Source organism: Gymnogyps californianus, chromosome 1, assembly GCF_018139145.2.
Source record: "Gymnogyps californianus isolate 813 chromosome 1, ASM1813914v2, whole genome shotgun sequence".
In the NCBI taxonomy this organism is placed as follows: domain Eukaryota; kingdom Metazoa; phylum Chordata; class Aves; order Accipitriformes; family Cathartidae; genus Gymnogyps; species Gymnogyps californianus.
The window spans coordinates 203,031,363-203,058,704 of record NC_059471.1 but is presented as its reverse complement, the minus strand read 5'-3'; the positions used below and the strand labels follow the sequence as shown (position 1 = coordinate 203,058,704).

Sequence of the window (27,342 nt, the reverse complement as noted above, 5' to 3'; positions counted from 1 at the left end):
ACATTTGCAAGGAGCGTGAGTTACAGTCAATTCAGATTCTTCTGACTATAGTCTTCCTGTGTTAATTGCCATGTTCAGTATGACTTTTTTCCTTCTTTATATCAACTAGTTATCTTCTAAAATCCTAGTTATATGAATAATAAGATAATCATAGGTTTGTGGGTATTCTAGGAGAAAATAATGTGTAATACACATCCAGTCCTGAAAATTGAGTTTATGTTGTAAGTGTAGGGCATCTATGTTGGGTTCCTGCAAATGTTTTTGCTATTATTCCTTGCTTTAATGATTAACCTAGAAGCCATTATACCTTCTGGAGTCATTTCATTGTCTTTGCATTAATTTTAGAATCTAAGATGTTACCACAACAGCTTTTCAAAGTTAGATTTCAAAACTACTTTTCATGCTACTCCATTTTTATCAGGAGTGGTTTCTAACTCAATAGATTACTCAGTTTTGATGCCAGTTCAGTTTTCTGTATGTGCTTTAGTATATGTCTAACCGAATCAAGCTACTCTTCTGTTTTCCAACATTAATTCTGTTTCCCCGTAGTATTATCTGCTAGCAAAAATATCTGAAAGCTTTCCCACTCTGGAGTGAGTAACATTTACGTAAGACCACTTTCCTTAAAACACAAAGTCTTACTGCTAGACATTAACTCTCAGCTTTTACTCACTCCAGTGCTGTGCTCATGAGCTTCTACAAAACTTAGGGACTTGGTTTAGGAAGCTGGCTGTTTTGCTGCCTGATACAACATTGCTCAGATCAAAGCATTTCAGCAGTTTACCTATACATTTCTTATGGTACAGCAGCAGGGGAAGCCTGTTGCAGAATTAGAAAGCCTCAACTGTGTTACTCTATGAAACGTACTTTCAGCAAGTAGCTTCTTTCCAGTTTAGCAATGTTGGCTTCAACGTGCCTGAAGTTAGGACTATACTACAATGCTTTGAAACCAAGGCCAATATCCATGGCCGAGAAGTTCATTGAACAAATGTTTTACCTGATGCAGTACTGTCAGCATGTGCCCTCCGCCTCTTTGGTGTTAGTCGAAACATTGGCGCTGATTCTGAATTTGAAACGTCTCCCAGGGTGAGGAGGACACATGCTTCGCTTCACTCCTGCAAGGTCTTTGCTAGGTTATCCTCCATATCTAACATGGGAGAGCCGCAATGTAGCCAGCAGTACTTGGTGTGCAGGGTTGACTTTTTCAGCCCCAGTCCTATCTCTAACCCTAAATTACAGCAGGGCTGCCAAGGAGTTCACTCCCTCTGACCCCCCTTGGGCAAACTAGAAGCTGCAGCCCCGGGCCACCTTCTGTCATTTCAGGTGTGACGCAAAGGCTCCGGACCACTTCTTCCCGCTGGGGTGGCTGGGTGAGCCCAGGGAGGGTTTGGAGAGCAGATGCAGTTTATTAGGCCATTTGTATCTCTGCGTGGAGTCGATTCCCAAAGCCTGGATCATGGGATGCAGCCGGGCTTTGGAAACTCGGAGGAGGTTTCTGTGTGGGCCAAGCAGTGCGTGGAGCGGCTAGTCCTATCTTGTCCCCTCGGGCTCGTCTTAACAGCGAGCACTTTCGCAGGCCGCCGTTGGGCCGATGGCTCCTCAGGGCAGCTGGTGAAGGGCGACGAGACCATCCACCTGTCGGCGGGGTTCGTGTGCGTGCGGAGAGCCCCGCTCCACACCCCGGAGAGTAATTCCCCCCGACAACGACCCTCATCCCGCGCTGTCCCCGGGCGGCGTGCCTGCTGGGCGGCCGCCTTTGAAATGCAGCCCGCCGTCCCGAGGGGACGGGAGGTGCCGGGGCGGGGGGGGGGCGGGAGGCCGGCGGCCGCCGCCGGGCTGGGAGGGTCGCTCCGGGGAGCGCCGGCCCGGGGCAGGGCTTGCGAGGGGGCCACCGGGGCCGGAGGGGGGAGGGCAGACGGAGGCGTCGCCCGGGCCAGCCCGCAGCCGGGTCTCTGTGTTTCCTCGTAAATAAAGCGCCCGGCCGCGGCCGGCCGTATAAATGCCGCTGCGGCGGGGCCGGCTCGCCCTGCCGGACGCCGGAGAGCGGGCGCGGGCGCAGGTAGAGCCGTCGGCTGCCGCGACGGCGACGGCGACGGCGACGGCGGCGGGGCCCCGCCTGAGCCGCCGCTTCAGGACGCGGACAGCTCTGCGCCGCGGGGCCGAGCCGCGGCCCGGGCTGAGGGGCGGCGGGCGGCCGGGGGAGCCGGCGGCGCGGGCGGCGGGCCGCCAGGGGGTGCCGGCGCGGGCGCCGCTCCGTGCCCTCCGCCTCAGGCGGGGCCATGGCAGGGGCGAGCGGGCGGAGGAGCCGCTGGCGGAGCTCAGCCACTACGTGGTGGCGCGGCCCATCTACAGCGAGGCAGGCTTCCAGGAGGAGAACGAGCGGCGACCGCCGCTGCCGCCCACGCTCCGCGAGCGGGCGCAGGCGGCCTGCAGGTGGGTGGCGGCGCCCGGGGGGGCTCCCTCAGGCGCTGGGAGCGGGGCGCGCCGGGCCCGCGGGGGAGCGGTGAGGGGAGCCGGCGGGTGCCGGGGGACGCGCTGTCCCGGCGCCGATGAACTCCACCCGCCGAGGGATAAAGCGGCCCAAACAACGCCGATCTGTCGATAGATCCGTCTTTGCGTCCCTTCATACCGAAGCGCGTGGACGCAGCTGCCCATAGGGTGCTTCCTTCAGGTGACAGCACTTTTGACACCAATACATGCCCCATCCCTGTCTGGAAGACACAACCGTGCCAATCTCTGCCTCTTAAAATGTGCACCCCCCCAGCTTTCTGTCGGCTTGGGGTTGTTGGGGGCTTTCCAGTTGCAGCCCCGTGGGGAATGTTCATCACTTGTTTCCTCGCAGGTGTTCAAGAAAAAGGGCCTTTCAGATTACCAGATCCTTTCTGCCCATCCTGGAGTGGCTGCCCAACTACCGCGTGAAAGAGTGGCTGATCAGCGATGTCATCTCGGGGGTCAGCACCGGCCTCGTCGCCACCTTGCAAGGTAAAGCCGGGCACGTCGGCCCTCCGTTCTCAAGGACGTTTCTATAAGGAAGCCGGCTGAACACAGGGATGTTATGCAGATGGAATTACAAATCTGAGACTTGTTATTTAATACTAGATATTAGGTATTATTTTGCAATAAATAATTGATGGGTTTAATTTATTCCTTTTTTCTCTGCTTGGCTAGAAGATTTAAATTTCCTTTGATGTGCTATCAAGATGTATTTAACTTTTTTCCCAAGCCTTTTACTCAAAGAGTATTCATTTTGATATTTAAAATTTTAATTCTATTGTGATAAATCAGATAGGTCATGTGGTCTTATTTCTCTTTCTTGGTTACCTGAGCCTATAACTCTCCTGCAGCTGCTTACAAAAACCTAGTTATTGCCCCAAAATAATGCAACCTTGATAACTACTCTCCTTTAAAATTTGGCCCATAAGGTTGTTCAGGTATCTGCAGAAAACAACCCTCAAGGAGGTGGTGGCATATTCACATTAAAAAAATTCATAAACTTGATGGATATTTACAGTACATGGCTTGCAATATTAAGTTTTCCTTATTGCCTTATTCCATTTATAAGGAAAGCATTCAGCAGATGAACAAATAGAAAAGTGGCAGAAATAAGCAGAAATTAATTAAAATAAGCTACTTAAGGAAGACTTAAAGGGCAGAACCATTCTGCCTGAGGTAACTGATAAGGTCCACTTCCAAAGACAAGACTAGCTGTAACCCTGACGCGATCCAGCACATTAATTTCTTTAATCTCACAGTAAGTAAGAACACAATAGTGTTCTTACGCTATTTTCACAATTTTTCAGGACTGGGGGAGGTTAAGCTAGCTGTGTCAACCCCACATTTTCCCTCAATGGAAATTAAGTGTTTGTACAAGGGGGCAAAGATTTACACTGGGAACAAAGAAAGCAGTTTACGCATTCCCAATTAGCCACAAGTATTCCCTACTGTCTCTTCCCTTGGAGCATGCTAGGAAGGCACAGACTGGCAGAAAAAAAGCATTACAAACTTCTGCCCCAGGCAGAGGGTGACCTGAGGAATAACGAAGTGATTTGTCCACAGCCCTGCAGAGAGTCTCTGTCAGGGCTGGCAGATCTCTGCCGAAGGTAGTGCCACAGTTACTGGACTCCCCTGCCTTTATAAAATGAACTGGGCTAGGTGGGCTTTTCATATGACTTATGAGAGCTATTATGCTCTTACTATAACCCCCTCATTTATTTTTTTACAGTGGGACCTGATTTTCTCACAATTAGATTCCACTTGTAAAACTGATTTCTGAAATATACTGTTTGGTCTCCCACCTATGTATTAAAAAAAAAAAATTAAAAAAAACAAATTAGTGCAAATTAAATCTAGCTGTAATTTAAAAAAAATATAATAATTCTGAAATTCTAAATCATGTGATATGGGGAAAATTGGCCAAAATGTTTGCCAGAAAAGAGGCTTCTGGGATCTTGAAGTCCCTGCAGTCCCTAACTCCCAGCAACTGTGTGTGTTGCTTGCAGTCCTCCCACCAGTCACAGTAGCATGACCAGGACTTCAATTGTTTTGAGCTCTGATAGGTTTTTGCGGTATCTTTGAAGAAGAATACTACACCCTGCAGTGGGAGCTAACCGGGATATGATACTGAAGGCAACTTTTTTTTTTCCTTTTTTTTTTTCATTGTTTATTGGATTTGACAGCTTGAATGGGTATACAATGGAAGATGATGATAAGGATCAAAACTCTCAAATTTGTGTGATTTACTTTTGGTTTTTAAGTTTATAAGCTGATACTGAAAAAAAGGTGGCCTGATTTTCAGAAGGGCTGAACATACTGAAGCATATTTGTAGTGCAATAATTCAGAGTCTGTGCTTGAAATTTCTGTCTATAACTAGAACACTTTACATATCCCTCTTTTCTCTCAAGGGGCAGACCATTCACTCTTGCAACAGTGTTCCGCCACTTAAACTTCACATCTGAGCTTATGTTTTGTGCTACCCATACAAATATAGGAACATCTTTCAGTACTTATCCAACTTCCAGTGGGGGATATACAATCATTTACAGTCATTGATAACTCTCATATGTGCATGCAACTGATTTACAGACAAAACATATTCTAAATTGTATATGGACAAAAGGAATAAATCTTTCTGAAAGTCTATTCTAGACAAGATAGTAGTTTGTTGAGAGATTTTAAATCTGACATTTTGATGATCTATCATTTCAGGTTTGGCATATGCTTTGCTGGTTGCAGTTCCTGTTGGATATGGTCTCTATTCTGCCTTTTTTCCCATCCTGACATACTTTTTCCTGGGAACATCAAGGCACATCTCAGTTGGTAACTGCATGTGTTCAAGTTACAGTGAATTATCTACTACAAAATGTTAATCCTTACTGTGAACATTGATATTTCATACAAGATAACTACTTTCTGAACCAAATTGGTTGTGCTGAATATTAATATTGGCGGATTTGGGGGACTTAAGGCTTATTTCTTCTCTGTGCGGGCAATTGTGCATAATAGCTAACTTCAGTTGTTCCCATGCATGCTTTTTGCTTGCATTTATGCTGAAGTTTAAATCTTGTCTTTGGCTGCACTCTATGCAAGAAATTACAAGATCAAGGCCTCAGTAGGCAGTATGAACAGACATGTTGTCTATCAGCTAAAGCTCAAGATGGCTAAAACAGAGCTCTTTTAGTCTTCTCTACAAGCCTTCCTTGCTGCATCCTTTTTTGATCACTGTGGACAATATCATCTTCTTGCCTGTCGCGGAGACCCAGAACCTGTGTGTCCACTCCAGCCTCGCTCTAGGTCCTCACATCAAGGCTATGGGTAAACCTTGTTGATTCTTTCTGAATACTTTCTTTAAAATATGGGATTTATTTCCTGTCAGTTCTCACATTTAAAATTCATGTTACAGCTTGATCACTGAAGTTTCTTTTTCTTCATTCTAACAAAGCACAGTCTTTCCTTGTTCATACCTACTAAGAATAGATTGTTTTCCCCTCCCAAAGCTTTGGCATGATATTACGCTTTTTCAACTTTCTTCTCTGCTGCCTGAAATACTTAGTATGTTCTCTCCACTTTCTTAGCCTCTTCCTACCCTACCTATCAGCTCACATTTGCTATCCAGGTCTGAGTTGTCACCTCTACTTATGTTGACATTCCTACTTTCTACATTATCAAACACTCCTTTTTATGCTTTCTCCAATACTGTTATTCATCAAGTGTCCTCTAAGGTATCTGTAAAATTAACTTATCCTTCTTTAAGATGTTTCGTGACATTTTCCTTTTCTGCCTAATTTTAGTAAATAACTGCAACAAATACATTTACTTTTAGATTGTGTGTTGCTGACACAATGACCGCTTACTCTCTGTATCTTGCCCAAAGTATAGTTTCAGTCATCTTTAGCCAATGTAATACCACAGTACTGCCAAAAGATGTGGTCCTACCACTTGGTGCATGTTCCTGCCACCACCGTGGTGTTGGGATTCCTGACCATGCAGCTATATGGCAATCTGGATCAGCTGAAAACTAACTATGACAAAAAAAAAAAATTAAATAAATGTTGCTTTCAGCTGGATCAGTGATCTCTTTTGTCTGGTTGTGGTGCTGATACAAGGGAGATGGTTGGAACATGTTGCCCCTTTTGGCCTTGGTACAGCCCTGAATTGGCTTAAGCAAAGCATGAAACTGCACCTGTATGTAGAACATAAGTTATTTAAGGAAGGAATTGTATCTTTGTGTCATGTTTGCAGTGCCTGTGGCTCCTGGCGCCCTAATAATACTAAGGTACCCTAGTTAAAATATTAAATGGATTTTCTGATTTAGAGTTTGCTTGTCTAGTCTGATAAATGTTTCTTTTTGATGTATATTAAACTTTAGTGTTTCTGTTTGTCATTACAGGTCCATTCCCTGTAGTCAGTTTGATGGTGGGATCTGTTGTATTGAGCATGGCCCCTGATGATAATTTTCTCATAGATGGCAGTAATGCTACAGGGACTAATGGTACTGGGACACTGATAGACACTGAATCCAGAGATGCACAGAGAGTGCTGATTGCTAGTACCCTCACATTTCTGGTTGGAATTTTACAGGTAAATAGTTGGCTTGAAGACACAAGGTTGATATTGCTTTAATTTTAATGGGAAAACATACAGCATGGAAATACCTACTAGGGCAGTAAGACATTTTCCTGTAGTAAAACACAAAAATGAAGGAAAGTCATCTCAAACTCTGAAGAGCTTTTGGGGGATTATTCTTCTTATCCTGGGCAGTCTGTGGCAGCATGACTGGGAGCACAGACAACAGAAGAATAGCCCTGTGATTGCAGACCAAGAGACCTGCATGAAACGAAGTGCTAATGGTGCATATCCTGGAGCATCCTTTCACACATTTCTTCAGGTCTCCTTTATTTCCTTGGATGGCATGATATTAAGCTACACTAGGCTGCAATGGGGGAAGATGGTCCTAAGACTCTGTATCAACAAAGAGAAAAGAACAAAGCATAAGAAATCACCAAATGAAAGTGTACCTTTTTGTTGTTTAGCAAGCTGTTATTCTTCATGATTTTTCCAGGTAGTATTTGGAGTCCTTCAGATTGGTTTCATTGTGAGGTACCTTGCAGATCCACTAGTTGGGGGATTCACAACTGCAGCTGCTTTTCAAGTGCTTGTGTCACAATTGAAAATAGTCCTAAATGTTTCAACTAAAAACTATAATGGTGTCCTTTCCATAATATATGTAAGTATGCCCTTCTAATCTGTTTTGGGTTTATGCCAGAATTTTTATATAATTGTTTATCTTCTGCTTCCATTTCATACAGGAATGGTTCACATATATGGTGGTAAGTATAGAGCATTCATTTAGTTCTCACTCTCATGAAGATCTGCAGCTGTTCATTTGTAGCTGTGGGGCTCTAAGTAGCTGCTTTCGGGGTTCCCCAGACAGAAAGTCTAACTGCCATCTTCAAGTCTTTTTCAGGCAGAGCAGTTTTTCACATAAAGATTAAATGTAATTATCCAGCAAAACAGTTCTTCTTCTCTAGGTTGTTGCTTCTGGAGACTACTTTCTGTCCCACCCCTTGCTTTCTGGCTTATTGTGAAGGATGTTTCATCATTTCTTAACACTGTCAGGTCATCTCCCAAAGCTGACCGGTCCAAAGCATCTTGACTCTTAAACCAGCAGGTTGTTCTGGTAAAGGGCATCGTTCTCCATTCCACACTGTAGCCATACTTGTGAATACCTAAAGAAGGATGTCGATTCCCACCCTGCAGCCAGGTACCTACTGGTTAGCTAAGGTGAGGCTAAATGTTGCTGTCACAACTCCATTTGTTGATCCTAGAGAAAATGATCAAATGGAGAAATGTCTTGGCCGGATTACAGAAATACTGAATTCCTAGAGGCCTCATATTACGGAATAGTCTCCTTCCCCAGGAAAATTATTGAGACTTTTGTCACTGACTTCAGCATGAAACTATTTAGGTTCACAGTATTTTAGATCTTCCGTAGCACTTCACATTAGAATAACAGATTTCTAAAAGAGGCTGTCCTAGACAAAAAAATGTATTTACAGATTTTACATGCCAGTTCAGGCAACCAGACTAGCAAAAATACATTAGACATCTAGATTAGCAGTAATAGGATGAATATAACTACAAACAGCAAGGTAAAATTTAGAAAAAAAAATCTGGTGGACTATTTGGAAAAAAAAAAGTATTATGTTATGGGCCTTTTCAGAATTAATGAAAACTCCTTCCCTTAGAACAAGGAAAATTAGATGAGACAAAGTACTATCTAATAGACCTTAGAGCAGACCTGGCAGGGTGGTGGACTCATTAATCCAGCAGGTTTTTCTATCTCTATTTTTTATGTTTATTGAAGGGTGGTACATTTAGTAGAAAGTATTTTTGAAAAGGAATTACAGGGTTCTTCCAGCTCCTGCAAGCCTGAGTGGAATGCTGACTTTTTAGGTTAAAGCTCAAAGCTTCTGTGTTCTTACAGGTGAGCCAAGTCAATGTGTTTGCAGATGTGTGTAGAGCAAAGAAATTGTGATTTCTGGTCTGCTCAACCAGTGACTTGCTGTGTCAGCTTCAGCAAGTTTTGGATTTGCTTCAGAAGTGGTGTTTAACAAACTGCAACACTAAGCATCCAACATTAGCAGAATCCACAACCCAAAGTTAGAAAGTTACTGTTCCCCTGTGAAGTGGGGCAGTGCGAGAGATGGTCAGTAAGAATGGGATCCGTGGTACGCAGTACAATGGGCAAGAAATGGCTTCAGTCACCCTAAGAAAGGCATCTGATTCAGTGTTTCAGGAAGGCTTCTTCTTTAGCTTAGAAAACATAGCTGATTAAGCACTTAGACATTTTATTTTAAAACCAGAGTCTTTTCAGAATGGTAGTAGTGGTACTGCTGCTGCAACCCTCCCCTTGCATGTAAACTGACAGCTCAGTATTTGGGGAGCTAACCAGGATGCAAGCAGTCTGTTTCTAACCTCTTTTCTACCAGATTGTTCTGTTAAAGCTGCTTCACTATGCATGGAATAATTAAATTTTCTTGGAGACAGGGGGCAAGTGAGAATTACCCTGATGCCTAGGAGGAGGACAGAGGAGTATTTGTAGCTTTTCTGTAATCAGCCTTTCAAGTTTTCTCTGTACACTTGTTTGCAATAAACAATAGGACCAAGCAAGGGCATAGCAAGGGTAGAGAAGGGAGCTGCCTATTGCAGCCCAGTTGTGAGAATCCTCCAGCCTGGGACTGAACTCTTGCTGGGAGGGCTGATGTACCATAAGGTGAGGTTTAGCGATTGCTTTTCTCAAGCATAGGATTCTCCACAGCCTGGCAGGACCCATGTGTCCTCATATGTCACCCATGTGACATACTCATTCTCTGGATGTCAACAGTGGAAATAGGAAACGTAATCCACGTACCACGTATACTGGGCATGTAGTGAAACAGAGTTTTGCCCATGGATCTGCTAGCTGTCTTTTGAATAGAAAAATGAGGATCTCCCTTGCTATTCGGACAAAGTGAAGAAGCTATAGATCTTCCCTTCCTTGCTCCAAGAACAGGTAGAGGTAAAACACAGGTAGGAGTTTAGCTCTTCTTACTTAGTATTAATTTCCTAAAAATCGGGAAGCAGAAGCCCCCTGTGTGGACAACTCTTGCAGTTATGCTTTTTCAGTTCAATTCACCATTAAATCCAATCACTGATTCTGTAGCACCTTGACAGTACATTATCCTCAGGCTCCTCCAGGCCTGAACAAAGAAGTAACTCGGCCTCCTCCAAAACCCCGTGCATCTGGATCCTCTTATCGAGTATTTTCACATCCTTCAAGTGGACATGGGCATGTTTTATGTTGTCATTTTTATTTTTCAGACTCTTATTGAAACATTTGAAAAAATTGGTACCACCAACATTGCAGATCTTATTGCTGGACTCCTCACCATTTTTGTCTGCATGGTAGTTAAAGAAATAAACGATCGGTTCAAACACAAGATACCTATACCTATACCAATAGAAGTTATTGTGGTAAGCAAAGGAGCATAATAAAAACTGATAACAGATAAAATAGATGGGGCTAGCTACAGGAAGACAAGAACCTTTTTTAAGTATTAAAACTGTTTGTTTATTTTATTACAGACAATAGTAGCCACTGGCATTTCATATGCTGCCGACTTGGAAAAAAAATACAATGCAGGCATTGTTAAGAGCATTCCAAGAGGGTGAGTGCCTTTGTTTTCTGAGAAATAGGTATTATTTTAATTGGCTAACAGTGACAGTGGTAAGAGAAAAGACATAAAAGAGATATTGAGAGCTGTAGCCTGAGTTTAGAACTCGGAGCTGATTTCCTGAGTTTTGCTTCTGGCTCTGTCAATTATGCTGCCTAAATATGTTGCCTAGCTTTCCTTCATCTGTAAAATGGGCTTAGGAATGTCTACCTGATTCATGAAGTTCATCTGAGAATTAATTGCTTCATGCTCATGAAGTAAATATATGACTATGGAAAATGTAAAAAAAAAAAAAAGTTTTTTTAATAATGAAATTCTGCATAGATTTAATTTCTGTAGACCTCAGTTATCCCACTGCAGTTCATATTCATGCCGCTACTGTTATCCCAACCAATCTTGTCACTTCCATAGTTATAGGAGCAAGGATGTTCAGGATTACACTGGTAGAGACTTTCACTTGAAAGATTCAGAGCACTTCACAGTAGTAACCTTCACATTCCATTTAGCATTCAGGGCTTGATTAATTAAAATTTGTGGAAACACAGTAGGGGATAAAATGTTTTTGAGATCTTCTGAAGAAGTATGTTAACAATAGTATGAAGTGTCATTAACATATTTATGTAATTCATCATACTATTCAATACATCCTTTATTCAATGCTTCAAAAAATGTACTTTTTCACTTTGCTATCATAAGGCCAAATCTCAGTCATGCTGAGAACAATGGGAGCTTTGTTGCTGACTAATAGCATCAGGATTTGGGCTATGGTGAGCTAGATAAGCGCGTTCTGTATGTCAATGGGCTGTTTCCACCTTTTTATTAACTTGAAACATTACACTTCATATTATAAGCAACCTGTATGCCTCCGCCTCAAACTCCTTGACAATTCTCGTAAGAACAGAATTTGATCAAAGTTGATAACACTAATATATTTTCTAAATGCTAGATTTTTGCCTCCCGAACCTCCAGATGTCAGCCTGTTTTCCCAGATGATAGCAGCCTCCTTTTCCATTGCTATTGTTGCTTATGCTATTGCCGTATCTGTGGGGAAAGTATATGCAACCAAGTATGACTATGCAATTGATGGAAACCAGGTATGTATAACCAAAATGGTTTATAAACATAGTGAACGTAAGTTCTGTTTCATGTTGACTTATGTAGCCAAATGAAAGAAACACCATTCACACACATTTTTCAGACTAAAGCTGAAGTCTGACAGGAGAAATTATTTCAGCTATTGAAAAAAAAAAAGCTGAAATGGCCATATATTATCTGACAGATTTACCACACAGAGGTGAGCCAGATGTACTCTATCTTCAGTATGGGCTTTTCATATTAATTAATTCCTTCTGTATTGCTTTACTGACTGCAGTAGCTCTGAAAAAGCAATTAAAGCTAAGCACTGTATAGGGAAATTTTCTGGTGATGTCAAGTTGACATGGCCAGCTTTAGCAACCTGCTTTCCATTTCCACTTGTAAGGCATATTTTAAGGTGTGTTGCTGGCGCGGGGGAAGGCAATATCAAGCTAAGAAGTTGCTCCGGACAGCTTTATTTAGGCATAGTCTACATGCAGGATTTGTATCAGTTGAACTTTTCAGTTAAGGCATGATTTTATTCCTGCAGAATAAATTATTGTACTTCTCAGCATGACACCAGTCACATCAATAGAAATATACTTGTAACTGTATAGCTAAGTCCTGCAGCTTCACAAAAGTAAATGCCTGCCAGCATATGAACATACTTGAATAACTGTGTGCACCAAATGGCTGAATTGTTTTAACCATTGGTTTCTAAAGGCACATAGCTAGAATGTTACGAGCTATGCATTCACAAACTCTTAGAGGATTCCTGCAGTTGTTCAGTGTCTTCACCAGGGGTTATGTGGCTTGCCCATGGACGTGGGAGAAAAATGTCAGAAAGCTTCCTTGTCCTGCATCTATGCTAATTTTGAATTTTATCCTTTGAACATACAAGAAAATGTACTCACTACAATAAATAGAGAAGCTGAGTACTTTGTTTAATGAGTCCTTTATTTTATTACTAATGGATTACATGAAGTTTGATTTTGGAAACACTTTTGCAGTATGTAACAAAATTATACTTCTGAACATGCTGGTCATATACACAATACACAAAGTTCACATCTGGTAACACTTTGATTTAAAATGCATTGACTTTCAGTTTAATAAATCTGAATGAATAATACATATTCCTGGAAGTGCTGTTTATGCCGTTCTTTTGTTGAATATGCTGCTCTGCCAGCACTGATGTGCTTCAAAAATACTAATTAAATATTGTAGTAGTAGAATTACTGTCTATAAAAGCAAAGTGCCTTCCTTTCAATACTATGCTATGAATTTTACACATAGCAAAGGTTAAATGCAGCCATGAATGATGGGCAAATAGTTTACTTGAAGTGGAGAAGGTAAAATAACATCATAAAAGCAGGTAGTAAAATAATTTTGAACGATGGGTCAACACTATTATCTGCCAGTGTTTATTTTGTCTTCATAGATTCATAGATTATTATGACCTAAGAACACTAGGAACCATACTTCCAACATTTTCTTGCAGAGCACAGCTGTTACACAGGAACAGGCATGAATCATATAGGTCTGTTTTGTTAAAGAACATGACTTCAAAATCCTGCTCTTGTAGTTGGAGCTTAATGAAAAGCTTACAGGAAATTTCATTTTGGACAAAAGAAGGGAGAGAGTCAAAAATCAAATCTTAAATTATATTTTTTAAAATTTGCAGTGAGTGAAAAGCTCTTGTGACTGTGTTGGCTTGGTGAAAACAATGTCTCTGTCAATTATATGGGGTTGCAGGCACCTCCCAAATGCCTCATTTCCCAGCAGAGGAATGGCCCAGATCCCAGGACATAAAGCTCCCAGGGTCCTTGTCACTTGAGCAGAACAACCAGCATCAGTAGGCGCCAGCATCTGTGACCCTGGGGCAAATCTATGAGAACGCTGCCTGGGACTCAGCGTGAGTTCATTGGGATGTTCAGAGTGAAAAACTTCTGGCTCAATAAACTAAAAGTTTTCAGTGAAACTGTGTTTTATTGCAAAGTTCCCGATTAGTTCTACTAATAATACGATGTTTTGCATTAATTAAAGGCTTGTCTAAACTCAAACTGTTGTACTGATTAAAATTATTTGTTTAGCTGATGATACTTGGGAGTTAAATTTATACTAGTCCCATTTCTTGATGCAATTATACCAGTGTAATTGTTAGAAATGTTAGGTTTGATGACATTGATGGAAATAAGCTTTAAACATCTTTACACTAAGACGGGTATGTCCACGTCAGGGAGAGTATACCAACTTCATTGTATTGGTTTCCAAGCACAGGTAGTTACACTGGCACAAGAGGAATTTGTGTAAACATTTAACAGCTATTACTAATCCATACTCTTCTCGATATTATTGTGCTACCTACTTCATAAACTACCGTAGAAGCCATTTCCATTCTCCATTGCAAAATTGTCTTCAGGCATCTGTATTTACAGCATCATCCAATTATCTTTCAGGAGTTTATTGCCTTTGGGTTCAGCAACATTTTTTCAGGTGCCTTTTCTTGTTTTGTTGCAACTACTGCTCTTTCACGGACCGCAGTCCAAGAAAGTACTGGTGGAAAGACTCAGGTAATGACCTCTTCGTACTAGTACTGTGCACGGGTAAATTTAATCTTGTATAAGGCACAGCTTTCACAATGGAATGAAAATAGTCCTAAAATGATTGTGTTGCTGGCACGTGGAAAGCCACAGGTATCTTAGCTAGCAGCTTGTGCTCTGGTAGCGAATCATTTTTGTAGCTCTGCCAGAAGAGGGCAATCAAGTTTTACATAGCATGAGTTACATTAGGGGTCAGAAATCCTTCAAGCCTAATTCCCCAGAACTTCATTCCCGATTAAGGGACTGAGTTTGTCACAGTAGGAATTCAGGATGAGGGAGGAAATCCCCTCGCAGCTGCCTATGAGATATTTAAGCTCCCATGTGCTGGCCTGACCAGCCCTGACATTTGCCATTCATCATCTGCCCATGTGCCATCTTTCTCATGTTGAGTAAGCTACTCTGTTTTACAGTACAACAGCTTTGCATTTTTTAGCAGTGGAGAACTACAGGTTATCCAGCAGCTCCTTTTCCAGCTGACACACGGACTCTGTTCCTTTCATCTGTCTATGCAACATAACCCCTCCAAGAGCTACTACCTTGCATGCAGCTGTTTACACTACCTGCTTAATTGAATTCCCTCTGTGTTAGCTGAAGTGTATAATGATTGCCCATGTATGCCTAAACACAATGGCATTTTGGCAGGCCTCCTTGTTCCTAAAGAAATGTAATGTGCAACTACTTGTACATTTTTCTTTGTAATCCTAGAAACATAAGATAGAGTCTTAATAAGTTCATTTCCTATAAACACTCTGTTCTTCGCAGGTTGCTGGTATAATCTCAGCTGGGATTGTTTTGATTTCCATTGTTGCCCTGGGGAAATTGCTAGAGCCCTTACAAAAGGTACCGTACTTGTCCTCTGCAGCACAGCCACCAGCACCAATCAGATCCAAATGTTCAACTTTGATGGGCAGGATTAATAGCCCTGTTTAAACTATGGTGACTGATACCAGACGAGGCTCTGGTTTATAGTGTATAATGTTCAGCTCTATCTTAACATGCATCTTTGCTTCTGAATAACACTTTTTCATCATTTTTCTTCACAGTCTGTGTTGGCAGCTGTAGTCATAGCTAACTTGAAAGGGATGTTCATGCAAGTGTTTGATGTTCCCCGTCTGTGGAGACAGAATAAAGTGGATGCTGTAAGTAACCTAATTTTTTCTTTTCTCCTGAATGTTTTTGTCTGGTTTTCTTTTTGCCTTTTAATGCCATCCAAGTTTCTCTTAACTACCACATAAACACAATTTTGTAGCGTTCATATCAGAAAACTTTTATGTGTGTCCTCAAAGTGCAAGTGCCATGAGGTCAGTTAAAAATTCCCTGTTTTAGAGTTTTACATAGTATTCTGCTTATCTTCTTTATTCCCTATATCCCACAGTAAGGGTGCCAATAAGGGTATTCCTGTGCAGTGGTGACTCCTCCATAGCAATTACCATAGTTTACAGCAATCTTGTGTTGAGATGGCTTGAAAATCGGAATAAAGATGGCCTGTTGCCACCTTTACCATTCTGCTTTTATCTTTTGCACAGTTTAAATGGGGCAGAAAAGCTGATCTTTTCTTAATTCATGTACATATATTTATGTTGTTACCACATTAGCATCCCGTTTGCCTGGATAATCTCAGGTAGTCCTCGGAAAATATGTTTTCTTGTTGTAGCAAGACTAATCCAAGATAGAATGTGGATTCATTTGGCATGCTAAGGGATATATGAACAGGCTTTTCTTACGAACCACTATAACCATATCTCAGGGTACTTGCTTACATCTCCCACTGTGTTTTCTGTGGAATAAACCTTCAGTGTGGCTGTTAGGGCAGGAAAAGATTGCATGGAAAGTATTTTCTCCATGCAGTCCTTACTATGCATAGATTTTACAGTGTGTGTCATTGGGCAGTACCTGCCTTAGGTAGATCTGAAATTTTTCAGTCAATCATTTACGAGTTCTCTTATAGGTAAAAGATCCCACTGACTTCAGTGAGAAGTGTGGGCACTCAGCTTTTTGTATGATTGGGTCCACTGGGTGTTCTGCCTGGGCAGTGACGTAGAGAGGAACTGAGGAGCCCACTTCAACTGTTCTGCTTGAATATTCAGTGGAGACTTTAGAGAGTGCCATCAACCTGTTAATATGAAATACCTCTCTTTGGAACAGTTCTGATTCTTAGATATCACTGAGGACCCCCCTTCCCTCTCTATATGTCTGCAGTGGGGCATCTTAGAGTATTTTACATCTTGGGAAAATAAATTCTTTCCAATTTCTAAAAAAAGATTAACAAAGACTGCCACCATCAGAAAGAAGAAAATGCAATGGTTAGCTGCATCCCCTTTAATTTCACCAAAGTAACTGGATCCTTGAAAAATGTTATGTTAAAAAACCTTATTTCCTGAAAAGCTAACTATGCCTAATGAGATAGTGATGGATAGAAGCATCTTGGAGGAAGAGGAAGACTTTTGTATGGAAGTCAGCTAATTGCCAGTGTGCTATGATCATCTCCAAAGTTAAATTCTTCTGCTACTCATATTGTCTGGTCTAGTGATTCTTTAGCATGACCAGGAGTTATATGTTACAATTAAGAGACTTTACATTTGTTATTTCCTCTCCAGATGATCTGGGTTTTTACATGTGTAGCATCCATCATTCTGGGACTTGATTTGGGATTACTTGCTGGCCTTTTGTTTGGATTGCTGACAGTTGTGCTGAGAGTTCAGTTGTAAGTAACACAGGATCAGAAAAAATTGTTAGTATTATACCATGAAAAAGGAAGAAAATATACTGAAAAGGAAGATGATTTGTGGCAGAAAATCTGCTTGGGTTTACAAGACTTTTGAAATGGAAAAAATGTGTTCTTTAGAACAAAACACTGTTTGTATGCTATCATTTAATTACACTGATAAAAGAGAAGCTGCATTATTTTATCAGTATTTATTCTGTATCATGTTGGGTACTCTGGTGGTACTTAGCCATATGTTATTTATGTACCCACATAGCTGAGTTCTGGAAAGGGATATGAACATTCCAGATCAAATACAAAAAGATGTATGAATGGCTTCTGTAATTAATTGATCATTATAGTAACTCTTAGCATGTGATACTACTACAGTATGTTGCACATGCCAATAACCTTTTCACTTATTGCTTATACAAGACTGAGTGTATGCCTGTGAAAGAAGAGGAAGAGAAAGCATGAGAATAAGACAAAATTTTGTGCTTGTGGCTGAATTGTTGCTGCTCAAAGAACATATGGTAGTGGAATGGTGAGAAAAGGTGGCTTTGCAGAATCTTCTTTGGCCATCTTGTTCCTTTTCATTGACCTTTTCTCTGAAAATACAACATAACTCCTTTCCTTCAGCCTGGAGACCAGAGAGTATGGTTACTAGCAATACCAAAGGACAGTTGCACTGTCACCAAATGCATAAAAATAAAGACTTGCAAAAGTTGTTACAGAATAGTAGATTATAAAAAATGGAATTTGAAGATCCTCAAAAAACATTCCCAAATTCAACTCAGATTTGTGAAATCAAAATATAAAAGGGAGGTGAGGCTTTACAAACTTCAAACCAATTTGTTTCATCTGTTAAAAATATATCTGGAGACTGCAAAATATTTTGGTTTTGTTATTGACTGAAATAAAAATTGAAAGGGTTGGACAAAAAGTTTTAAGTAATCTGAAAAGAATGTAAATGTATTGTTTCAGTTGATTTGAAATGAAAAAAGTGATCAATGTTTTTTCAGAGTCAAAAAATTGGTTTTTCATTCAAACCAAACTAATCTGCTTTAAAAACATTTTTCTGGTTTGGGAAACAAATAGAACAAGTTATTCATTCAGCTGTACATAAAAATGGTGCTGCAAGTAGGCTGAGACCAAAGTACCTTGTCTTTAAAAAGGACCATTCACTACAAATCGGAAAAAGATCCTTGCACAGCGACACAAAACAACGATACAACACTTTTTCAAGGAGGCTATTAGTTTGGCAGAAGACAGCAGACTACAAGAGTCTATGGCAGTTTGTATGCAGCAATCCCTTCAATTCTGTGAATGCCTAAGCATGTTTACCTTCACTGTCTTTTCTTTTTGTTTCTGTTAGTCCTTCATGGGGTGGCTTTGGAAACATTCCTGGCACAGACATCTACAAGAAGGTCAAGGACTACAAAAATGTAAGTCACTGCTGAGTTGTTTCCCTTCAGTCTACAAGCCAGTGTAAGACAAAGTTGTGCCTTGCATATTGTGGACAACTTGAATTTGGAAGTGGAGTGCCCAAGGATAACAAGTTTCAGCATTAAATTCTTCATCTTGATCCAGATGGTTGGTGCATATTGCATGCTGGGGCTGTAAGCTTCTAAAAACTGAATCACCTCAATTATCAGCAAAGATACACCATTTTTTTTGTGAATTAGATATGTAGTTGAACTGTTGAAACAGTTAAACTGCTTATTATTAGCCAAAATATGGTTGTTGCTGCTTAACCTTATATTCTTTGGCAATAGGTTATAGAACCAGAAGGTGTGAAGATTCTCAAGTTTTCAAGTCCAATTTTTTATGCTAACATTGATGGACTGAAAAGCAGCCTCAAATCCACAGTAAGTGATATGTGATGGTTTTGGATGCTTCTTAACTGTCTTTGAGATTTCCTCAGAATTATATCTAGGTAAAATTAAATAATTTTGATCTTTTTTCTGTAGGTGGGATTTGATGCAGTCAAGGTATATAATAAGAGACTCAAAGCACTGAGGAAGATACAAAAGCTAATCAAGAAGGGGAAATTAAAAGCTACTAAGGTAAACCAATTTTTTTCTTTCTATTCTTTCTCAAAGGATGACTGTTAGAGTTTATTACTTTAGCCTTAATTATGAGTTCCTCTGTACTCATCTTTAAAATAAAGATGGAAAAGTGTGACTTATTACTATGGCAGGGAGTCTGGGTCCTGCAGGAGACTTAGCAGAGCAGTACACCTATTGCCAAAGACCCCACAGATTCAGGCAGCTGTGACAGTCATAGCGTTAACAGGAGTGGAAGCAAGAGACTCCCTGATCTTACCTCTACCTCTCACCACCTCAGATTGTCTCTGTGCAGTAGAAGTGCTGGGTCTTTCATGTGTACATGCTCCTATTATCCAGCTTCCTATACACAGGTGAACTGTTATGAGTTGGCTGGTAGACATAGCCTTCCACATCCTCTTTAAAGAAAGCAGCATATGTTCCTCTGAGTATGTACATTTCAATAATTAAACACTTACAGGAGTGGACAGGTACAGGCAACCTATTAAATCTCTAGAGCTGGAAGTTAGAAATGGGTTTTCTGTTGTTATTGCTCTCAGTGCAGGATGCAGTATTTCCTGTATATATTACAATTTATGATGCAGTTAAATGCTCAGTTATGTGACATTCCAGCTTTTGACCTAGTCATTTTACCATCTTATCATATATAGTAAATCTAATTCAAAGCTGAAAATACTTGTCTTAAATATCTCCTAGAAATAAAGCTATTGAGGGAGGGAGCAGCTCTGAGTGTTTATTTTTCTGGATAGTGGCCTTTTTGCAGGAAGATGCTCTTTTAACAAAGAAACAAATAGGAAAGGTAATACACTGCACAGAGGAGGAGGTAATTATGTGCTCTATCTTGTTTTTCTTTAAATTCTTGGATGCAGTAGTGTCACCCAACACTAAAGGGACAGACAGGTTCTTTTAGGGATCCTTGGCAGAATGATGATGGCACTAAATTGTAGTTACAATTAAAGCTTTATTTTTCTTAACAGCATTTTATGAGTAGTGTAGCACACAATTTATCATCAGAATGGCACCGGATTTCTACAAACAGAATCAATGTAGTACAATTTACAAGTAGCGTAATACAGAATTTATAATACAACTTAACTTACAGTTTCTAATCTCCTAGACCCTAACAACTTATGGTTTCTAATCACCTGGACCCTCTGCAGATTGGGCCAGATCTTAATACATGGTTTGATGTATCAATATAACGATCCTAATCTAGACTCAAAAATCATAAAAGAAGACAAGTCACTTGCCCAGTCCTTGGAGGAAGCAGATGATGGTGGAGGTGTCCCTGGACAGCAGGGGTCACAGGTCTCACTGTCCAGCAGCAGTTCTGGTCCAAATTCCCCACTTAGGACTTGTAACTGCTTGATTTTATGGACAGTGCTCTGTGCACTGTTATGCTTCCCTGTTCTGTGATGGGGTCATCAACACCACCTGGTTGGCTGGGTGCCTGGGACCTTCAAGGCTGGCAAGGAACGGAGTAATCAGCCTGCCACCCAGGAATCTTGAGGCTGGTAGGGAGGGGAAGAAGAGATCTGTTTGGTTTGTCTACTTGGTTCACAGGACCTTCAAGGCCTGAGAATGAGGGGAAAGCGAATGAATATGTGACCTCCTCGGTCACAGAGAATGGCTGCTTGCCTTATAAAATGGCGTTAGTTATGCTAACCACATTACCAGGGGTGGGGAGCAGGGGGTACTGGTCACAAGTATCAGTCTTCTTCATTCCTGAAACAGAATTTATCACAGGGAAGTATTTCCTGTAACTCCAAAACTTTCTCCATGATTAAATGCTATATTCCATATATTATCTGCACATTAGAATGGCATCATCAGTGAGCCCGGTATTAATAATGAAGCTTTTGAGACTGATGAGGAACCTGAAGATAATGAAGATCTTCAAGTTCCCACCAAAGAAGTAGAGATCCAGGTGGACTGGAATTCAGAACTCCCAGTCAAAGTAAACATCCCCAAGGTGCCCATCCACAGTCTCATTCTTGATTTTGGAGCAGTAACCTTCTTGGATATTGTAGCTGTGAGATCAATAAAAACGGTAAGGGCATTTTTTTCTGGTGTTCCATGAAAATGAAACTAGTCAGTAGTATGTAAATCAAGAGCTGTTAGCTGAAGTTAATTTCTGAATTTTAAGAAGTCTGTTGTTGAAAAATACCTTTAAAACTTATACAGCAAGAGGCAGAATATTGGGGCATGCAAATTTTAGGTGGGAAAAAAATTTAAAAAATGCATTAAAAGAACAATATGAACATTGCATGGTCAAGTACTCTAAAATTAGAACTGCAAAATGTGGTCCCCTTGTATGCATATGTTATGAAATATTTTAGTTATATATTTTCTTTCCACATGCCTCCTGCTTTAATCTGGGCACAGGATGATGCTCACTCAACACAGAGGTAGTAAAAATTTCATCTTACCATCACTTCAGTCTTTAGCCACAAGATTTATTTATTCATTCCATATTATTTAAATTATGAAGGAAGGAAGAATGATTCATTTCTTTATAGGGTTTTCTGTGGCTAATATCAGAGTGCTTCATCAACATTCATTAATTCATCTTCCAATATCACACTACGTAATAAGGAGATAATATTCCTACTTTAGGGAGAGGGAAATGAGGTGAAGAGATTAAGACCAAGTATTTCCATTATTTTTTGGTGCCCCGTTACAAGTGTGTAGGACCAGATTGTTCAGTCTTTAGTCTTTCATAATACTTTGTATGTTCAGATTGCTGCTTTCACTAACTTCATTTTGCAGTTGGGACGGCTTAGCCTATCTATAAACCACATCTTAGATTACCAAGACTCTAGTTTATCAATGAACAGAAGGGGGTGGAATTAGCAATCACCTCTGAAAATACTGAGACTTGCCTGCCACCAGAGAGCCAGGGGTAGAATCCAGTCTCCCACTTTATAACTAACTTAATGTTAGTTAATACGTTAGAAGAAATACAAGAATGCTGTGTGCCTTGCTTCAGCCTTCTGCCTAATTTCGATTCAGTTCCGGCTTCTGACACAAAAGAGATATGGGGTCCACAGACATGACTCTTTCCATATGCAGCTTTTTCATCCAAGAACAGGTCCATCTGGTGCACTGCATGAGGGAAAAATCTGTGTAAAAAAAATTTGCATGTGCCAATGAAAGATTGTATCATATCATACATACATGGGGAGAAGTAAAGCTTGCTCAGGCCCATGTGGTTCTCACTTGAAGAGACATAATTATTCATATTATGAGAACAGAATGAGAACCTTAATAGGCAGCAACGTATGTATGTGTAAAAATGATAGTTCCACTTACCTAGTCGAAGATAGGCCACTTCAGCAACCAGGTACTTAACTTTAAGTTAACTGGATCTTTAAGTATAGCAAAGTATAGCAGTTCCTGATTTATGATGAATACACAAAACATACAATTTGGAATGAAGACACTCAGAAATGAAGCATGTGTGCGCCTATACATTACATATATAGACATATATACATATATGTATTTTCTCCTTACAGACTTTATTTATTTATTTATGTCCTTGTTGCAAACTTTTATTTTTTTAGATAATTAGAGAGTTTGAGAGAATTGATGTGAGAGTATACTTTGCTTCATATCAAGGTAAACATCCAAATATTTCTACTACCACTCATGCAAAGAATAAAATGAAGATAAGAAGGGATGAGAAGGGATCTCTAGATGTCTGCGGGAGCATTTGTTCTAATAAAATGTGAATCATCACACTGATAAACATAGTGGGCTGCAGTGGGACACAAAAAATCATGGGGTTTAAAGGAAAGTAAAAGTCAAGACAAAGCTATGACTGATTGATTGCTTGATTTGGCTGTACATTTGATTTCTGGTAGTTGCAACCATGTATTTTGACATTTATTTCTTAAATTACTTCAAATTGTATTAACCTGTTAGGACTTTCTTTTATTCAGACAACCTTATATCTCAACTGGAACGGAGTGCCTTCTTTGATGATATTGTCAGAAAAGACATATTCTTCTTGACTGTCCATGATGCTGTGCTCTACATAAGGAATCGAATGACATACAGTGACAGCCAGGATCCGATCTTTGAGAAGGTAAGGATATCCAGTAGTATGTTTCCCTTCCTTCTATCATCTAGCATTCATTCTTGCAATTTCCATTACAGCATGGCATGTTTGAAAACTAGCAATAGAACTGTAGTACAAATAAAGTGAGAGTCTAGTAAATTGGACAGCTTCTGTAGTACATTAATATTTTGCTAGATCAAAGGAAGGGTCTGTCGACCCCGGGATCTTGTTAGTGAAAAGAACATGAGAAAGAGGATATCTGGAGAACGCTTCATCCTAAGACACATTTTCTATTTTCTGACAACTGGCAGCTTAAGAACTTCCTCAGCTGGAGGCTGCATTTGGACCATTATATTTAATTGTTGCAGATGGAGTTTTCTTTGATGCGTCTGCCATACTCCTTTTGGAACCCCTTTACATGTTTTAGCTTGACACTGTCCTGTGGTGATGGGTTCTGTAATTTTAAATGTGTTACATGACAAATATTTCCCATTTGTTTTAATCCTGTTGGATTTCTGGATTGTTAGCTGCAATGAATAATCATTCCCTGCTCCCTTTCCCAACACTATTAATAATTTCACCTACCTCTGATCAAAGCTGAAGAGTCCCATTCTACTTGCTGTGAGTGTGCATGGAAGCTGTTCCGTGCTCATGTCCATTCCTACTGCCCTTCTCTGTGCATTTCCTAGTTGTATTCTGTGTTTTTTGAGATAACCAGAACACTCTGTAGTGTTTAAAGATGTGGGCCCACATTAGAAAAATGGCCTTATAATGTTCTCCTGTCTTTTCACCTCAATTCCTTCCCAGCAATTGCTATTATAGTATTATGAATAAATAGTAATTAAAATTAATATTTCTGTTAAATAACTAGGATGGAACCCTTATTTTTTGGATAATTTTTGCTTATTACCCAGGATCTAGAAGTTTTGTCCTGTCTTATAGTAGAGATGAACAATTTGACAAAGCCATACAGCAGTTTAGAAATTGATTCTGCTTTTATTATTTTTACAAAGCCATAACTAGTCATATAAGGAAAGGCAGGACCAAAAGCTTTCCAACATGTAAGTTTCTCTCAGCTGAACTAAAGCAACAGCTTTGTCAAGGAACAGTAAACAACAGACTCTTGTGAGCTGTGGAAGTTATATTAAGGTACTTCAGAATAATAAATCAACTTCAATGATATGGACAATGTGGAACTCATCATGTTTCTTAATTTCTTTCTACCAAGATTTCACTCATGCAGGAGTCTAAAGAACCCACAGAATTCACAGAAACAAGCTGTCCTGATGATGAACTTGATGTTCAGGAAGAGGTACGCACTTCAGAACTGAATGTGTCTATTACTTACAGAATACTGCTGGCTTTATTCCTTTGCCTGTAGCATTGAGTCATGCTGTGAGAGTATGGCAGATGAACTGAGCCCTCAATCCTTCTCCATAAATAAATACTCTCCTTGGGCACCTGGATGTCAGTGCTTAGTGGAGGAAGTCAAGGTCTTTTTGAGATGTAGTAGATTGTATGTGCACAAGCCATCTCCTGATCCCTGTCGCTTTAGGACTACTTTTGCCTTACACAGGCATGAGTTAGGTACCTAAGAGAATACTTGGTAAGGCTTGAGGCACCTGAGTCCAAAATTACGGTCAACTTTCCCTCTTCATTCCTCCTTTTAACACAGCAGGCATCTTCTTGCACAATCTAAACATTTTACAGGAAGCTGCAGCAAAGCATTGTACTGAACATAACTAACATGCAACAACACAAGTCCATTAAAGCAATACCTTGGTATTTTGTATTTACAGAATACTGCCAGAAAAGAAACTAGCACTTACTGCTTAAATAACAGCGCAGCACACAGGTCACTTATTCAGAAAATAGGAGATGGGCTAAATGCCCTTTTATTGCCTGAGAGGAATTAAACTAGTGATGCATCAATACCTTGGAGGTATTACAACACTCCATGTAGGTAAAGGCACGATTATTATGTGTCCCTCCTATTGTGCTACTAGTCAGAACTGTGTTCTTAATTCCCTGTCTAAAATGGGGTAGTGCCCCGTGCTTGGCCTCTCTGCTCCAGCCACAGGAATGCTGTGACCCTTCTCTCTGTCATGCTCTAGCAAAATGCTGCAGCAAGGTTGCTGTGCGTGTGGGATGTAGAGGTCCCTGGAGGGAAGTCGGTAAGAGGAGGTTGTGGCTGGGTAGAGGTTCTCAGCATCACCCTGCATCGTAGTTTCTACCACAGCATGAAGTCCTGTAGGAAAAGGTAAAGTCAGCTTGGAAGGCAGATTGGTGAGAGGAGAAACTGAGACCCTAAGCAAAAGCCTCTCAAATTTCATCAGGGCTTGGTAAGTAGGTTGTGATACTTGGTACTCCTGATTCACCCCCTCCTTTTTTGGTTGGTATGCATATTGCAAGAGACCCAAATATTATTCTTTATCACTAACATGGGGAGAAGCACTTTCCACTCGTCTGTAAGTCACAGTGCAGAAAGGAATGAATTGTCCAATGCAGACACAAGTCAGAGGGATGCTACCTCAGAACAGTTACTTTCTCTGTACTTTCAGTGAGGCCAGGTTGAACTTGGTAGTTTTTAGTTAACACATACACAAACATTTTATTTTTCCAAGCGGTGTGTACTCAGAATTAACCATGGCCTGTTTCTCTCCACCTTTTGAAAACCATTTCACTAGGCTATGCGCAGACTTGCTTCATGAAGACGGACTGCTGGTACTGTCTTACCTGTGAACTCAGCAATATTTATGCACCAGTACTATATAAGCATTTTCTGCAATGAAACGAATCTTTGCACTTGAAGAAAGCCCTGATTGTTTGTCTGAATGATACATCTCTCTAGAAATCTCCAAATTTTAGCTAATGTTATCCCGGAAATATTCTGGACCTTGATTCAGCAAGCACTTTCTGATATGATATATTGATAAAAAAAATCAGAAGACTATTACGAAAGAAGTACTCAGTTTTGGGACTAGTCAGGCAGAAGGTGCATTACACTGTTTTATCAGTGTGTACAGGATGAAAAGCTGCTTTGTGGTCTGCCCAGGAGAGTTGAAGAGACCAAAATCTTTGGATGGCAAGCCTTTTGTTCTGCATTTGTACAATGCCTAGGGAGACGGCAGGAGTTCTAGCTGGCCAAGGCTTTGTAATTCTAGAACATTAGTGTGAGCATATGTGCTGACAAGTCTTGAAAAATGTATCGTGATCGTTTTTTCCAAGCAATTCCTTAAATTGCTGCAGGTTGTTAGATAACTGAAACAGGTGACAGGTGAAACAGTCACATGAACAGAAAACGGCACTGAACTACTATAAAACTTTAAATAGGGTAAGTTTCAATAGAAAAGACCCTTGGGTATGGGTTCATTAGTTCTGTATTAATCCCAGTGTAGCAAATCATGCACTACTATTAATGATTGTCCTTAAAATGAAGTATACACAGATTATTTTGGCTAGGTTACGTATCTTTCATCAAGAGGCAGATCATGACATAAATTAGATTAAGGAAAACCTTAGTCCCCAAGTACTTAATGGAATCTGTAGAACAGGCTGTTACTGAGTGCAAGAAAGAAAGTCAGAATGTGACCTAGTATAGAGGTTTGTGGGTTTTTTTAAAATGGAATATAGGAATTTATTTAGTTTAATGGTTATATTTTTATATAGTATATTTTTTCTGTTAATATTCTACATCAAACTGCTGCTGTTCTTTTACATTTGACAGTCCATAATGCACAAGTGCAATAATTTACAAAAGACAAAGGATTTGACCTGCAAAACTTTAATCCTTACTTTAGGACTATATAAAATAGATATGCAGGAAATCCATGTTCTTACTTTTCATGAAGAAGAAATGTGTTTTGATGGAAAACAGACTGGTACCTTAAATTTTTTAGCACTACATTACTTTTTTAAATGGAAAAACACCTTCACGGTGAGGGAACAGATAATAACAAAAGCATAAGAAATGTCCAAGTAGAAAATCCCTTTAAGTTTCACAATGTGGGCTAATTAGCTTCACTATGTTCACATATTTAAGTCTCCTTATTTGATTACGTCAGAGAAATTTTCCTATATCACACTGCACAGAGAAGATTTTTGCTGCAAGTAATGTTA

General features: G+C 40.3%; 1 protein-coding gene across 1 annotated transcript; it reads left to right on the top strand.

Annotated features, from left to right (window-relative positions):
• The first annotated feature begins 1,999 nt into the window (after positions 1-1,999).
• On the top strand, positions 2,000-26,039 carry SLC26A4 (solute carrier family 26 member 4). The gene is made up of 20 exons (XM_050905516.1): positions 2,000-2,433; positions 2,843-2,982; positions 5,207-5,317; positions 6,888-7,078; positions 7,560-7,724; positions 10,361-10,513; positions 10,625-10,707; positions 11,660-11,807; positions 14,247-14,360; positions 15,153-15,230; positions 15,434-15,529; positions 16,988-17,094; positions 18,470-18,539; positions 18,870-18,962; positions 19,065-19,160; positions 20,980-21,210; positions 22,727-22,781; positions 23,105-23,250; positions 24,452-24,535; positions 25,911-26,039. The coding sequence occupies exons 1-20, from the start codon at positions 2,000-2,002 to the stop codon at positions 25,932-25,934; spliced, it is 2,619 nt and encodes an 872-aa protein (XP_050761473.1). The 3' UTR covers positions 25,935-26,039.
• Positions 26,040-27,342: the final 1,303 nt, after the last annotated feature.

Bases quoted from the DNA above. Each gene is read 5' to 3' on its own strand.
- SLC26A4 (XM_050905516.1), top strand. From the start codon at position 2,000: ATGCCGCTGCGGCGGGGCCGGCTCGCCCTGCCGGACGCCGGAGAGCGG. The intron at 7,725-10,360 runs GTAAGTATGCCC...TTTATTTTTCAG, and splicing joins GTGTCCTTTCCATAATATAT to ACTCTTATTGAAACATTTGA. The intron at 18,540-18,869 runs GTAAGTCACTGC...CTTTGGCAATAG, and splicing joins AGGTCAAGGACTACAAAAAT to GTTATAGAACCAGAAGGTGT.